The sequence below is a fragment of the Glycine max genome, chromosome 7, assembly GCF_000004515.6.
Source record: "Glycine max cultivar Williams 82 chromosome 7, Glycine_max_v4.0, whole genome shotgun sequence".
NCBI lineage: Eukaryota > Viridiplantae > Streptophyta > Magnoliopsida > Fabales > Fabaceae > Glycine > Glycine max.
The window spans coordinates 2122228-2138203 of NC_038243.2; the positions used below are offsets into that span (position 1 = coordinate 2122228).

Below are 15976 nucleotides of genomic sequence, written 5' to 3' on the forward strand. Positions count from 1 at the left end.
TAATAAAGTAAACTGATTGTATGCAACATTCATTCATATACCTCAAAAAACAAAGCTCTTGACTCATTCAAGTACATATATAATTTTCCAGGTTTAGTGAGAACATTGATTGCACACCCAAATTAATCACTAAACCCCACAAACTAAAAGAAACCAAAGGAAGGGGCACTAGCATAATAGCAAAATGAGACATAACATTTGTACACTACAATATACTACTTTCACTATTTTAACCTAAAGCACCATTCTAGAGCTCGTAACACCAAAGTTCACACCCAGCTTCAAATCGACCTCCACATTCCCATTCTCGCCGATACCATCATCTTTTCGAAGTTGAGGCACCCCACTGAACAATTGTTCCACGGAAGAACACTTCCTAGCGTTGCTTCGCGCGGTTTTCGGCTTCACGGCACTACCATGAACCCCTTCCGGAGAAAGTGGCAACACCGAGGGTATCTTGAAGTTGGTCCTCGCCTTCGCGCCTCTCATGCGCCTCGCCGCCGCGTCGTACGCACGCGCCGCCTCCTCCGCCGTGTCGAAAGTCCCCAGCCAGTGGCGGCACCGCCCGATGCGGTCGCGTATCTCCGCCGACCACCTCCCCCACGGTCGCTTCCTTACTCCTCTGTAGCTCTTGCTCAACGATGACGACACGCCATTTGTCTTCTTCGGAGTCTCAGAAACATGCGACAACGTGGTTCCGAAGAGGACGTGTTCTCCCACGACCGCGGCGATTCCTTCCAGCGCCGTTTCGTAGCGTCGTAGCTTCTGTGATGGGTCCAGTGTCTCCGACGACGCCGTTTGGGATTTTTTTGGAAGCAAAAAGTTAGTGGTGGTGGTGGTGGGCGCGTGTAAGAAGAGTTCGCCGTTCATCGTCTTAACTTGGACTTATTAGATCGATGATGGCGTGGCCCCTACAAAGTGCAACCAGCTATTTATACCGGTTTCAGACTTTAAGAAACTGATATTTTTATTTTATTTTATTAGACAAGTGTAGATGTATGTATGTGTAGATATTGCTGTCAAATTTGATGAGACTGTAATCCCTCGTATCCACATGTTTGTCTTTCCTAGGCTTGCTTTAGTCTCTAGGGATACACCTTTCACTTTCACAACCTCTTAATTAAACAACACACCTAATGTACCCCAGGCCCCCTCCTCCCTCTTTAAATTTCAATACATTGTTTTTATACAGCATTTTTTCTTTTAATTTTGTGCAATATATTTTATAAGTTTTTAAGAAATATAAATATATAAAAAAACATGATAAGTGGTTTAACACTCATATTTCTTAATCAAGATTCGAGATTTGATTCCTGATTAGTATGTGGTGTTATAATAAGAGATCTTATTTTCCTTCAAAAGAGGTTAGTCCGTGAAAAAATAATTAATTAGATAACAAATAAAAGGTCCCATATGTATTCTGATGAAAAAAACATGATAACTGATGTAATTACGTTATATTCTATCTCAAACGAAAAATCAAAACACATTCTCAATCTTACAATTCAAAATTACTTAATTATATTTTTTTATATTGATATATTTAACACAAACATCTCTGATCTTCTGAAACTTTGATATATGGGATGTCTATAGTAGCGTAGTGTCTCCTTGTATTAGTAAGTTTTACATGAGAAAGGGCTTAACATTGGAAGAAAGTAAAGGATAATTAATTAAGAATGAATTTTATGTATGTATAGAGCGTCACGGTGTTGTCAAGGAAAAGATTGTTTGACTGCCATTGCAAAACATGATTGACTGTACAAATCCCTCTCTTTTTGATCAGGCATGCATCGGGCAGATACACCAAAATAACCAGAGGGGAAAACCACCTGAGGAACCAGTACGATAGATACTGTGGGGGTGATATAATCTGCTATAGTAAGTTCAAACTTTCCATGATTTATACCTGGCCTCATCTTCAAAGTTTCGAAAGTTTCTTATAATTATTCTTTTTCGATCGGGTACGGTTTTCAATAGTCTTTCCTAGCTAGGACAACGCACGCTATTATTTATGTAAAAATAATTAAAAGAATTATGATTATGACTATTGTAATAGTAAAATAACTTTAGACAAAAATATGCAAAAACAACATGCACGACGCAATGGAAGATAACATTGCATTATGATCTATGCATGATGTCAGGACCGGTGTCTTTCAAACGTCAAGAAGCAATTATGCATAGCTGATGGAATAGATAGGAGAGAAACAGGATGCATTGCTTGCAATTAATGCACCCAGATTTGATTTCGATTCTGGGGTTCAGATTACCATTGATGATGAGCTTGCTGCTTACGCTTACAAATTACAATACGATTCTAATTTTTTTAAGATCGCAAAATTTGCCCAGTAACTTTTTTTTATATCATGTTTGTATTACCTTTTTTCTTTGATGTCCATAGCCACAAACAATTTATTTAAGTGGCTTAACAAATAAATAGGTAAGGAATCTACATCAACGTTTGTAGGCCTGAGCGGATGATACATGCATAAATGTACATATAATATTATTCATAACTAACAATAAAATTAATACCATTATAAACAAAAGGCTAAATTATATTTTATACAGGCTAAGCTTTGTTAAATTTTATATAAAGTTAGTATTTTAAAATTAATCCTTTACAAATCTTTCTAACATAGAACAGACTTCCGTAAAATTATGAGATGCATCATGCATGTAATTTAATTGTTATATTACTAAATTAATCGGTGAAAAATGTATTTTCTGGAAAAAGAAAAGAAAAAGAAGAAAAAAAAGAGAGAAATCTACAAAACATGCTGAGCTTTAATTTTTGTAACCATTTTGTTATTCCTAGATTATAGTTGGTCTTTTTTTTATCATTAGATTATAGTTGGCCTTAGCTTAATTTGTTTTTTACATATGTATATGTACGTTGTAATTTTGTGACATATCTAATAGGTGATGAGATGTGAGTACTTACTACGCATGTATAACTTTACCCTGATTAGTAATATTCATAAAGCTTGTTTTATGAGGTTTACAAGCCACCTTTTCTTTTTAGTGTTGGTAATAAAGTGCTAGCTGAATTTATTGCGTAATATTATTATACTTAGTGGACAGAAAATATTTACCGTCCTGGAACAATCAATTACTGATTGTTTAACTTGTGTTCTGAGCTTTACTATTTATCATTTTCTTAGTGTTGGTAATAAAGTGTTACATTTATTGGCAATTACTTATTGTACTTAGTGGACAGAGAATATCTACTGCGAGAACAATCAATTACTCCGATGAGTTCTAGTTCTAGGGTTTGGATCCCTTGCATATTAGTAAAGTGTCTTTTAAAGTGAGAAAGATAAGTACAATGGTAATTATTAATTTTTTGAATTAGTAACCAAACTTGTGTAATACTGTACTTTTGTATGCATATCAAACTTGTAATACAATGCATATGCATAATAAATATAAAACTATTAAAATTTATGTCACTACTGTACCTTATTGTTTTTTGTAACAGTATTGTATTTTTATGAGAAGTAATTCAACTTGAATAGGACTGTTATAAATAACAAATTGTTTTTTTAATATTTATCATAATTATTTGTTCATAACATGAACTTGAAATTGTTATTTGAGTTAGAATTATCATATGTTATTTGATCCATGAAGTTAGTAAAATATCTAATATTTTAAATTACATTTGATTTTAAAGGAATTACATCTTTAGAAAGACTATCAAGACTCAGGTCACAAAAGTTGCACCATCCAATGTAAATAAAAGAAAAAGAGACGTATATAGGATAGATCTCACATAACAAGCAGGACTTGCTTATCTCTTTTATCTCTCCTTCTCCCGTTAATAGTAAATGGTGTAATCAATTAAAGTGGATTTAAACTATAAAAAAACTGTTAAAATCTGGAAAAAAAATTCATTTTGTTATCTGAATTTATTTCAAGAGATTAACCTCGTACTTATAATGTACTTATAATGTGGAAGGATATTCTGAAAAAATAAAAATAAAAAGGAAAAGAAATTTATATACTAATAATCTTGTCAATAAATTATTGATTTGAATGATATTATATTTAATTTCCTTAAACAAATCTAAAACATGAGTTTTATGAATAAAAATTACATGAGTGGAAATAAAAAATTCATTAAATGTAATTAATCAATTTTTTTTAATAAAAATTAATCGTTGATAAAATTGATAAATATTCCATGGTGAAAAAAATATTGATATTTCTAATTGATTTGCACCATTTAAATAGAATTTGAATACCTAATTAAATTTTTTATACAAAATAATCAGAATCGAAACTGAAGAAACATTAAAATGAATATAATTGACTTAAGTAGTTGTATCAATTAAAGTTAAATATAATTAAGAATTTATTAAGAGTCTTACTATCAGATGTTTTTAGGTTAAAAAATTAAAACATTTTTTATTATTAAAAATCATATGAGACCACGTTTTAAAATTATAGAAGAATATATTTTTTACATTCCTATCAAAACATTTTCGCTAAAAAATTTCTTGGTCAGTATCCTTACTGGTTAGTATTTGTCATTTATTAATTGTATAGGTCGATTCTAAAAGGGATATATAGGTGGCCTCGTCAACTTCACGTGCGAAGACTTGAAAACCGAGCTTCCAGATGGTAAACACAAATGCATGCAAAACAATGAATTTTCGCTTGCTCAAGGATAATTTCTTGAATAATGAATACTTACGTACTCCCGTATAATCTTGGGTTTGAGTCTACAATATACATAGTGCAAGCACTTAGTTTATCAGAGCAAAAAATTTCCCTCATCCTCACTTGCCCTTAGTTGAATCTTGAATCAGAAAGTCAATCTCTTAAAAATGTGCCTTTCTCAACATTCTATGCAAAAGAATCAACATAACTCAACTCTCTCGGTCTCACGCACGCACAAACACATAGTTTTATACATTTTCCAATGTTGCCATTTTGCGAGTGGCATACTCATATAGTACAACTATGAATCAATTAGGTTATGTACCCATCATTTTTTGTACCATGTAGGATATTTAATAGTATTGGAGAGTAACTAAGTAGGTTATTTAATAAGTTGCAGGAGAACATTAATTTTATTATGTTAAATATTAATGATGCATTCTCTAAAACATTCGTTTAAGTTTTTACACTTAATTTATAATTAGTTGAAATCTAACAAAAATCATAATCTTTTTATGTCTTTCATTTCTTATTTAGTTAGTCCATCAGATTTTATAGTTCTCTTAACAATTTTTAGTCAATAAAAGGGTGAGTTAAAAAATGTATTTGAAAGTATATTACAAGAGTAATACCATTATGACATTCTTACCAAATATAAAAGATCAACAATATAATGTGCAACTATTATTTTCTTATATGTGAACTTTATAATATACTACTATATTAATTAATTTACGTAACATTATTCTTTGAGTAGTAAACATTCTCTGTGTGAAATACAAAGAATGTCGGTAAATACACCATAAGCTAGCACACTGAAGCATGGGCGTGTGTGCAACCGTTATTGGGGAAAGAGAAGGTGGGTTTTCAAGAGAGTAGAGAACTAAAGGGCGAAGCACGCCAAGTTTTTTGTGTTCTTTATTGTGCTCATTCTTCGGACCAAGAGATTTGGCCTTGCTTGCATTGCATGGAGTGACGAGAGTAGCTTGCTAGGCCCCCTCCTCTTTGCCTTCGGATTTTGTAAAAGAAATTAAGAGAGAGAAAGTGGATTAGAAAATCCCAAGAATAAGAGACAAACAAAGTGTGTTTCAATGATATCTTTATCATTTTCGTACTTCAGTGCTATACATATTTGTGTAAGCTTCCATCTCTTTGTTGCAAGTTTCATGGGAATTGCGACTCTTTGCCTAAATAATGCAACCTTTTTGTGTGTTCCATCTTTAATTTGGGTCAATTTCTGGTGCTGCTTTTGAATATTCTTCCACATCCATGTGTCCTTTTCATGAAAATGGTATGGAGAAGCTTACTGGGAGAGATATGGGATTGGATAGAGTTGAGTATTTCAAAAGGCAAAGATGATTGGTGGTCAAAGGAAAGGATCTTAGTTATTTTTTCTATTTTTTAATGGGAAAACTTATAACTTAATTTTAAACTTCATCTTAATAACTGACACAGTAAAAAGTTAATGTTAAAAATAATATTGATTGATCTAAAATAAAACTCTAACTTTAATTAAAAATACATTAAATTACTTATTTAGTTCTTATAGTTTCATGATTCTTATTTTTTTATTCCTTATAATTTGAAAGTTGTCTTTTTAGGCCATATAATTTATGTTTTAATTCTCTTTTAGTCTCTGTAATTTTGAAAATGATCTTTTTAGTTCCTATAATTTTATGATTCTTACTTTTTTAGTCTTTATAATTTTTAAATTATAGGGACTAAAAGAGGAGGGCGAGCCCTGGTGCAACGGTAAAGTTGTGCCTTGGTGACTTGTTGGTCATGGGTTCGAATCCGGAAACAGCCTAAGGCTGCGTACAACATCCCTTCCCCATACCTTAGCATGGCGAAGAGCCTCTGGGCAATGAGGTACGAAATTTTTTTTAGGGACTAAAAGAGAATTAAAATATAACCTATAGGGACTAAAAAGAACATTTTTAAATTATAGGGACTAAAAAGATCATTTTCAAACTATAAGGACTAAAAAAATAAAAATTATAAAACTATAAGGATCAAATGAATAATTTAAACTTAAAAATATATTGAAAGTACTTAAAGTATTACATCGATCTAATCCCTCGACTTAATCAAATTATTAGCACATGAATGAAAAAGGCATTCTTTCTGTTTGGGCATAGAAAATATTTTTTATTGATATTTATTAATTGAACAATAATGAGTACTGTACACTCTATTTTTGAATTTAAGGTGGTAAAAAAACAAGAAACAAAGAAGAGAGTGATTGATGTGATATAAGTGATATAATGGAAAAGAAAAGGAAAAAAAGATTAAAAATATAGAAAAAGGAGATGAAGAAGAATGAGTACACAATTTGTTTTAAAATTATATTAATTTGCAGCCACTAAACTTACTTTAATACATAGTACCTAAATTGGATTGCTTTTAAAATTAACTACACTGTCAAGATTTGCTATACATTTAAGTTTGAATCTTGAAAATTCAAATGCAACTCACACTCACCACACAAGCCATTAGACCAATTGATATCATTAATTCATTTATTCTATTGTATGTATTATATGCATAGAAAAAAAAAACAAATAAAAAGGGAGCAGAGGAGGTGGGCATAATGGCCTAGCCTTGGACATGATCTTATTGTCCATCAATAAAAAATTATCATTGACATAATTTTTTTATAAATCATTAATATAATTTTTAGAGTAATGTTATATTACATGAAAATCTTTGTACGAAATCACACAAATTTTAAATAAATCAATGAGAATATGTATAACATTCGAAGGGGAAGATAATAAAGTATATTCTCCAACAAAATAAAAAATACGCAACTGTTGGTAACTTTGTATTATTTAACAATTTCCTCATTTTTAAGATGTGTTTTTGATAGAAGAAATATTTTTTTATGCTCAGAAGTCATGATGTTAATGACTCACGAATTTTAAGAATCACGATTTTTAAAAAACACTAAATTATGTTTGGTTGGTAATAAATATACTTTGATATATTTATATAAGTTTTATTATGAGACTAAAAAAATAACATGATAATTTACTCTAAATTTTAATTATTGACCACATTAAATAATTTAATAAATAATTTAATAAAAGTAACATAAAACTTTGACTACAATAAAAAATTTTAACTCAATAAATTAGGTTTCCTCTTTTTTAACTCGGGAAATTAGTTCCACCTCTCGTGATTTTTTTGTTGTTGTGAGAAACAACTAAAATTTATTCTCAGAAAACATTATTTCTTGAAAATATTAATTTTTAAAAAAGAAACTGAAAATGAAAAACAAACATTCTAAACTTCAGATTCTAAGAAAATTAAAAAAATTCTTTGTACCGGATGTTTCTTAAAAATAATTATTGTAAATAAATATACATAATTTAAAAATTAATAAACTTAATATAAATAATGATGTGATAAAATAACACTATAAAATATTAATATTTTACATTGTAAATAAATATACCTTTTTTTAATGTAAGATCTGTATAACTTTTTAAATGAAAGAATTACGTAATTCATATAAAAAAAAAAAAGTGCTGTTACCCCCCACATAATTTAAAAAACGCTGCTGCTTTGAATATAAAAGACCCAAACCAATAGACCTGTTTTCTTTCTCCAAACAGTAACCCAAGCCCAAGCCCAAGCCCAAGCCCAAGCCTAGCCTTGCGTGGATTGGTATGTCAGTTCTTTTACGTGTGTGCGCCATCACAGCATACTTGTTTCATGTGGGCTTAATATCGGACTGAGTAGTGTAGGAACTTATTTGATTTTGGTATATCTTAATATCAACGGTGTAAAATATATCCACAAGTGACTAATATTTATGTTTAGTGAGATCTTTTTTAATTATGTTTTTTTATATCAAGTTAAATGATAAAAACAAAAAGTATATAGAAATGTGATGAATGTTCAAAAAGAATTATCATGATATTCCTTAAAAATGTTAAGTTTTTATTACAATGCATCATATAATTTTTTATCTTTAATATTTTTTCACAATTTTATTTGAATAGTGTTTATTTCATTTATTTTAAATGTTTAACTAATAACATAATTTAATTTTATATGCGGAAATTTATATAATTACATTGAACTAATTTGGAAGATAAAATATTAAACAGAAATATTATATGAGATAATTTTGAAATTTTAAATATATATTTGAGGACGGATTAATTTAATGGATGAAAAATATTTTTAACAATTTTTTTAAAGGTTGATCAAACTGTATATACTCATAAATTTTTACTTTACTTAATCATCATGTTTAAAAGAAATTGTTCATAAGATATGGCTTAAAAGTTCAAACAAGTTAAATAGATTTTATAATAAAATTATTGTTCAAATTTAAAATTGTATGTTAGTAATATCATTTTGTAAAAGTTAATATAGATTTTAGGAATATTTAATTTTCATTATACATATATTATATCCTTTTAAATATTACCAATAACTGAATGTGTGAAAGGAGAATGGTCAAAGGAGAAAAATCATTATGTTGGAAGCATGATTCGTATATCGGTCATACAAGTAAAATAAAAAAAATTATAAGTATTGAACCGATTATTAATATTGTGGTTTAATAACATACACCGCTAATTAACTAAGCTTTAAATCAAGAAAACAAAGAAACAAGTGATTATTTTGGTTTTAATTATAGTGAAAGAGAAAAATGTAATTTATTATATGTTTTAAAATTGAAGGGAATTATTCTCAAAAAAAAGTATGAAGGGAATATGTAGTATATAATACACGCACCATTTAGAAGAGAAAAGTGTTATTTACTTTAACAGTATTACGTTAAATGAAGATATACTTTTAAAGAAAAAAATAATACCTGCATATCTCAAGGATAGTGTAACTTCAACAAAACTGAGAGTTAATAGAAATTAGTGAAATATGTACTATAATTTTTTAAAGTAATGCTCATTGAATCTACAGTTAAAGTAATGTTCATTATTTCAATGTTTTTCTTGAAAAAATTTAAAATTTTGGAATTTTAAAATAAAATTTTAAACAATTAAAAATATGAAATTTTAATTTCCTTTTAAAAGGTGAGAAATTGAAATTCTCTCCTTTATCGTATCCTTTAAGAAACACCATGTAAGATTATAAAATATTGATGAAGTCTAAGAACGTAGAGGAACACTAATAACTAACATATCAATTATATCTTTTCTTTTTTTATTCATTTTTTTTTCACCTTCATAATTTAACTTCTTTTATCCAAACATAAAATTTTAAAAATAAAAAAATTTTAATTAAAATATTTAAAATTTTTAAAATTTAAAATTTCTCAAAATTTTAAATTCCTCCTCCAAACACACTCATGAGAATATAGAATTTACGGGAATCGATGCTTGAATATATACCATGTTCCGTAGAAGACAAATGCGAATGTGAAAAGGACGAGACAAACCTCCTCCAGCATAAGAACGCGACAAATTTTAATAACTTTTTCATTGGACAGGTGTGAATTGTTATGCTCTTTGGAAACAGTGAATATATATATATATATATATATATATATATATATATATATATATATATATGAGGAATTCATTCGTATTATTTATTTTTAAAAAAAATTAATGGTTGTTAAATCTTTAAAAAATAATAGTAAAAATAAAAAATATTTTTTAAAAAATTACTTTTAAAATAAGTGAATAACTTCCTATCATATATATATATATATATATATATATATAAAGAATCCATAAAGTTTGAGATTTTCTTTTCATCATCCAACATTATGGTTATGTTCATATCCGAGTTTGAAAAGAAACAGCAAATCTCATGGACCCTTTACATGCACGGCTCAAGCTTGAAAGTTGCAACACTGAAATGACAGTTTGTGTTCATTCCAAGGGAATTCAAGGAAATGATGGTTTCATTTTTTATTTTAATATTTTTTATTTTTTCATCCTTTTCTTCTTATAGCATCTTAAAACCTATTGTACTTATATTTTTTTTCTTTCTCTTTCTAAGTATAAAATATCATATAAGATGTTTAGAAAATATTCTCCTTTCACAAAACATTCAATAACACAGATCACCAACAAGAAGAATGCCTTTTTCATTTTGACCATCAATGTCTTCTTTTCTCCTACGTACTATGCAGAGGAATCACATATACAAAAAATACTTTTATTTGGATTGTCAAGAGAAATCCATTTTGAAGATAAATTCATGACGACAACAACTACTATCTTATTACTTCAGAAAATCACGATAAATTCACCTCACTGTGTTACCAAACATATACCTAGCATATATTTACTTTATCTTTTATCTAATTTTCTTCTTACATTTATTATTTTTTTGTCTTTTCTTTTATGATTTTTTTATTTCTCTCCTTTTTATTTATACACACACAAAAAAAGAAGTTTCTTTATCATTTGTTCATCATGCATTCCCATTGCAGCTGGTGTAATTGATTGCACCTTGATTGCTTTGTTTGGTGTCCGTGAAATTCGGCCCCTCACCCGTAGTCTTTTATACTTTATGTTCAGACTTTAATTGTACTGTTTTAAGTAAAAGTTACTTTATGTTCTTTTTTTTTTTTAGGAAAAAAGAAGAGAAAACAGATCAATGATTTTATATATGGACTTTGACTGGGTAATGATATTTACCTTCCAAAAGTGTTTGATATAAACAATTCATGGTAGAAGGTAGACGGAACAGAGAAATAAAATGAAGAAAAAAATCAATGTATATCCTATGCTTTTGAGGTATATGGGAGAAGAAGAGAGAAATAAACAGAAAAATAAAGAAAATAAAAAATTTGATAAATATAATAAATGATAACCCTAAACAAAGAGAGATAGAAAGAAAAATAAAAGAGAGAGTGAAATGGAAGAATAATTGACAAATTGACAATCATAACCCTATACAAAGAGAGAAAATGTAAAAGATACAACAGATATTTTGAAATAAGAGAAAAAATAAAGCAAAAGAGTAGAGAAATTGCATGTGTATTACTTGCCTTTAAACTCCTTTTTCAAATGTATTTCTTGTTACCAAAATTAAATTCAAAATCATTTTGGAGAATTTGATCCGTAACTATATATTCATAAAACAGGAGGGGTAAAAGAAAAATGTGTCTACTCATCATAAAAATAGAACTGCTATATAGTATGAAATAGTCTAGCTCAGATTATATGAGTGTACGACTTATATATGTTAAAGAATAACAAATTTTCACAGCAGTGTTTACAGAAAGTACCCAGTTGATAAATATAGTAAATAACCAATCAGATTTATACATATTTTTTTATGTTATTAGCTCTGGTTTCATTCAACTTGAACATTTTTCTTGGTATAGAAAATAAACTAACCTCCATGTCCATCGGGTTTTCACAAAATTGGTCAATTAGGTGTTTGCCAAAAAAAAAAAGGCGAAACTAATTTTTTTTACTGTTATTTTTTTAATTTAATTTGTTGATCTATTTTTTTTAGTTTGATTTGATTTTATTGTCTAAATTGAATTAAATTAAATTAATTATGTTAAAAAATTATACTTTTTGATAATTTAAAATTATGATTAAGTGATTTTAAATAGTCATAAAATACATATTTTTTAACACCATCAATTAAATTTAAATGATATAACTAAATTAAATTAATTTTTAAAATTAAAAAAAATCTAAAAACATTAGAAGATTAAATCAAACGTAAAGAATAAGTTAGAGGAAAAAAAATAATTTAACATTTGCAAAAATTACATATCTACTAGTTAATTAATTTTTCTTATGCTTAAATTCTAGCTAGCTACGAGACGGTCCCAATCGGTAGAAGTGAGACAGATGAGCAATTAGCATATGTATATTGCAAAAAGGATGGTAGGTAACATCACTGTCCCAACCCAGTGGTCCATGGCTCGTGATGATTTCCAAATGATAAGCACAATTCCTGAAATCGATGCAAATCTAACGGTGGAAATAAAAGTTGCATGTTCAACGAGTCTTTGTTTTCTGCCATCCTCATTTCCATTTATTATCCACGATTCACCTTCCTTCTCTATCCCTAGAATATCAAATCCACAACCAATTAATTCCCCTATAGTTTCTTTCTTCTCTCCGTTCCAATGGGGGAGCCATGCCAACAATATTGGTTTTCGGATATGGTAAGTAATAACACTAACAATTCTCACAACCATCAAATTATACGTTTATATATATTCATCCACAGTTCTTTAGATTAGGTATATTAAAGCAAATTATATATGTATATAGATTGAATTTTCTTATTTGTTTGTTCCATAGGAAATACGAGATTTTGATTTCTTTAACCAAAGCCAGAACCACAAGATTGGATCACTCGATCGTGATGAGGATCGGATCTTTCGAGAGATCATGATGCATCAACCAGTTTTCTCTTCTGACAGCGATACTCACTCTCCCAAAATTCTAAGCAAATCAATCCACGGTGGTGATAGTGGTTATAATACTTACACAGCCCTTGCCAACAACAAGAGTAGCAATAGCAACCTAGTGATGAAGAGCAACAGCTCCAACTTCATCTTCTCATCACAACATGCACCACCAGAGAAACCTTCCACAGCCACAGTCGCTTCCCCAACCGCATACATTCTTTCATTCGGCGACTCCACCCTAGTGGCAGCTACACGCCAAAACTACGGTGGAAAACAGCCCTACCACGAGGAAGTGGTAGTAGGGAGTGGTGGCGTATGTCTTCCCTCAAAAGGGGTCTCAGAAAAACATGATGTTGAACCTACTACGGCCAACCAAACAACAAAGAGAAGTAGAAGCTCTGCGGAGACACTAGACCATATAATGACAGAGAGAAAAAGAAGACGGGAACTGACTGAGAGATTCATTGCACTTTCAGCCACCATACCTGGCTTAAAGAAGGTTAGTGAGTGTTGTCACATATTTTACAATCGAATGATCACGTTTTAATGTGGTGTCAGTCAATGATTTTTATTTTTCCTTTTAAATAATTTGGTTTCTATAATCTATTAATAAATTTTTTATGTACAGTGACAATAAGATCATAACTTAAGATCTTGTATATATTATTTCAGCCCAGCTCTCTACCATTAGACTCATCTTAGTAAATTCACCTTTCACTAGTTTGATTTGTCATAAGGATAATCCCATTCAACATTGCATAAAACCGAGTCAGAATTAGACTACACTTTGTTACAAATTAAATGGTAGTTTAAAAAGCACCTAAAAGGAATTTATAGAAAATGTAATTTCTTTGCATTGTTTCTTTTTGTATCATTTAATGACATTAATATTCCTCGTGGAACTTCAATTGTCTGACTTTATGTGATGTTATGTATGAGCGAGATCATCAATACCATGGACATTTAATTAGAAAGCAAATAAAGAATCGATCTACCTAGATATCTATATATCTATATCTTGAAGAAAGAAAAAAAAAAGAACATTGAAAAAAATAAACAAATAGCCACAATGTTTTAAGACAACTAACAAGACAAAAAAGAAAAAAAAAGTATAAATATTACAAGTTTTATGACATGATAAGAAGAAATAGATAAAAAGAAATATAAAATGTTAAAAATATATTTAAATAAATGGTTGTGCAAGTATCATTAGTCAAAGAATATAAGACAAATTTAGGCTTTGAATACATTATATTGTGCAATTTAATCAGTAACTCATCAAGAATGAAATGTTTTGAGTTCTAGATTGACAAGGCCACTATACTCAGTGAAGCAATCACTCATGTGAAAAGACTTAAAGAACGTGTAAGGGAGCTCGAAGAACAGTGTAAGAGGACAAAGGTAGAGTCAGTGTCATTCGTTCATCAGAGACCCCACATTACAACTGATAAAGGCACCACCTCTGGTGCAATGAACTCTGATGAATGGTGTAGAACCAATGAAGCACTCCCTACGGTGGAAGCAAGAGTGTTTAAAAAAGATGTACTCCTCCGGATTCACTGCAAGATACAAAGTGGCATTTTGATCAAAATTTTGGATCATCTTAATAGTCTTGATCTCTCCACAATCAGCAACAGTGTAATGCCTTTTGGAAGTTCAACTCTTGATATCAGCATTATTGCTCAGGTACACAATTAATTCTTTCAAGGGATATTTTCTTATCCCCCGACACATTTGTTAGACATATTAATTTAGAGAGCATCGATTTTGCAAACTGCTTACTATAAGCCTTTAACTTTAATTACCGCAGATGGGGGACAAATTCAAAGTAACAATGAACGATCTAGTGAAAAATCTGAGACTGGCTCTCTTGCAGTCATCTGAAGTACAATAATGGTCCATACTAGTATCAATTAATTATCAAAGGTATTTGAGGATCTGAAAATTCTGCAAGTTCTAGCTCTCCGTGTGGGTGTGATCTTGGCTTGAGAATTAGGTCACTGTCTTGTTATTCATGAAGGAGAATCTACTAGTGTTTGATGAATGGAATGAATTACGATTTCATGCATGATATTTTCAAATTATGACACTAGCATATATATAATATATTCTATATATAGATGATAGCTCAGTTTTCACTTTTCAGCATTAGAGCATCTAGCTCCAACTTTCAAGATAGCTAGGTTTGTTGCCCTATGTTTGGTAAACTTAATGTCCTCCCAAATTATTTGTCGAATAAAGAACAACCTGGCATCCTCCTCTCTATGTACTGGCTGCTGATGCTTTGTAAATTATAATTAATATAATTTGCATAGTGTGATGACAAAATAAGAAAAAGGAAGTATTTATACTGGTTCTAGTTAAATGTTTTGGAAGTTTTGGAGATTTAATATTGCTCTTGTAATGAAGTATCTTTTTTAATCTTATATTGTTTGCCCTCAATATTTAAAAAATGGTGTGTGTTTTCACATTCTTTTGTTTTATGTACGATTACATGGGTGAAGTTAAGAATTATTAGCTTGGTTTTATAATTTTGTTCTTATTAAAATTATAAAACGTTTACTTTTTTATTTTTTCCTATTTTTAAATATTTGTATAGGAAATGTATAGTGAAATTTTTTCATTTTTTAACATTTCTTCATACATAAATTTTTTTAAAAAAATATGAAATAAAGACAAACTATGGTAGTGTTATGGTATTTGTTTCTAAAAACAAGAAATAAAAAAAGAAAATACATATTTTCTCAAACTAAACAAAATCTTAATTAAGTTTTTGAGTATTTTTATAATTGATTGTTTAATCTTGCATCCAACTTATCTTTTTTCTTTTTTTCATTTCAAGTTTTATCAATGAGTATTTGAATAATTAATATGTTAAGTGAAAGAAAAGCTGTATGCCTGGATGGTAATATAAAGATTTGATAGAAGAAACTGCAGTAC

At 29.3% G+C, this 15976-nt stretch overlaps 2 protein-coding genes across 2 annotated transcripts; one reads left to right on the top strand and one right to left on the bottom strand.

Annotated features, from left to right (window-relative positions):
- Positions 1-973, bottom strand: LOC102660200 (ethylene-responsive transcription factor ERF084). The gene has a single exon (XM_006583050.4). The coding sequence runs from the start codon at positions 868-870 to the stop codon at positions 235-237; it is 636 nt and encodes a 211-aa protein (XP_006583113.1). The 5' UTR covers positions 871-973; the 3' UTR covers positions 1-234.
- Positions 974-12657: 11684 nt separating this feature from the next.
- On the top strand, positions 12658-15489 carry LOC100777846 (transcription factor bHLH18). Its single transcript, XM_003529741.4, has 4 exons — positions 12658-12787; positions 12927-13535; positions 14342-14722; positions 14847-15489. Exons 1-4 carry the CDS (start codon positions 12749-12751, stop codon positions 14928-14930), a joined length of 1113 nt encoding a protein of 370 aa, XP_003529789.1. The 5' UTR covers positions 12658-12748; the 3' UTR covers positions 14931-15489.
- Positions 15490-15976: the final 487 nt, after the last annotated feature.

Excerpts from the sequence above, each read along its gene's own strand:
- LOC102660200 (XM_006583050.4), bottom strand. The coding sequence starts at position 870 with ATGAACGGCGAACTCTTCTTACACGCGCCCACCACCACCACCACTAAC.
- LOC100777846 (XM_003529741.4), top strand. The coding sequence starts at position 12,749 with ATGGGGGAGCCATGCCAACAATATTGGTTTTCGGATATG. Across the intron at positions 12,788-12,926 it reads AATATTGGTTTTCGGATATG|GAAATACGAGATTTTGATTT; the intron begins GTAAGTAATAAC and ends TTTGTTCCATAG. Across the intron at positions 14,723-14,846 it reads ATATCAGCATTATTGCTCAG|ATGGGGGACAAATTCAAAGT; the intron begins GTACACAATTAA and ends TAATTACCGCAG.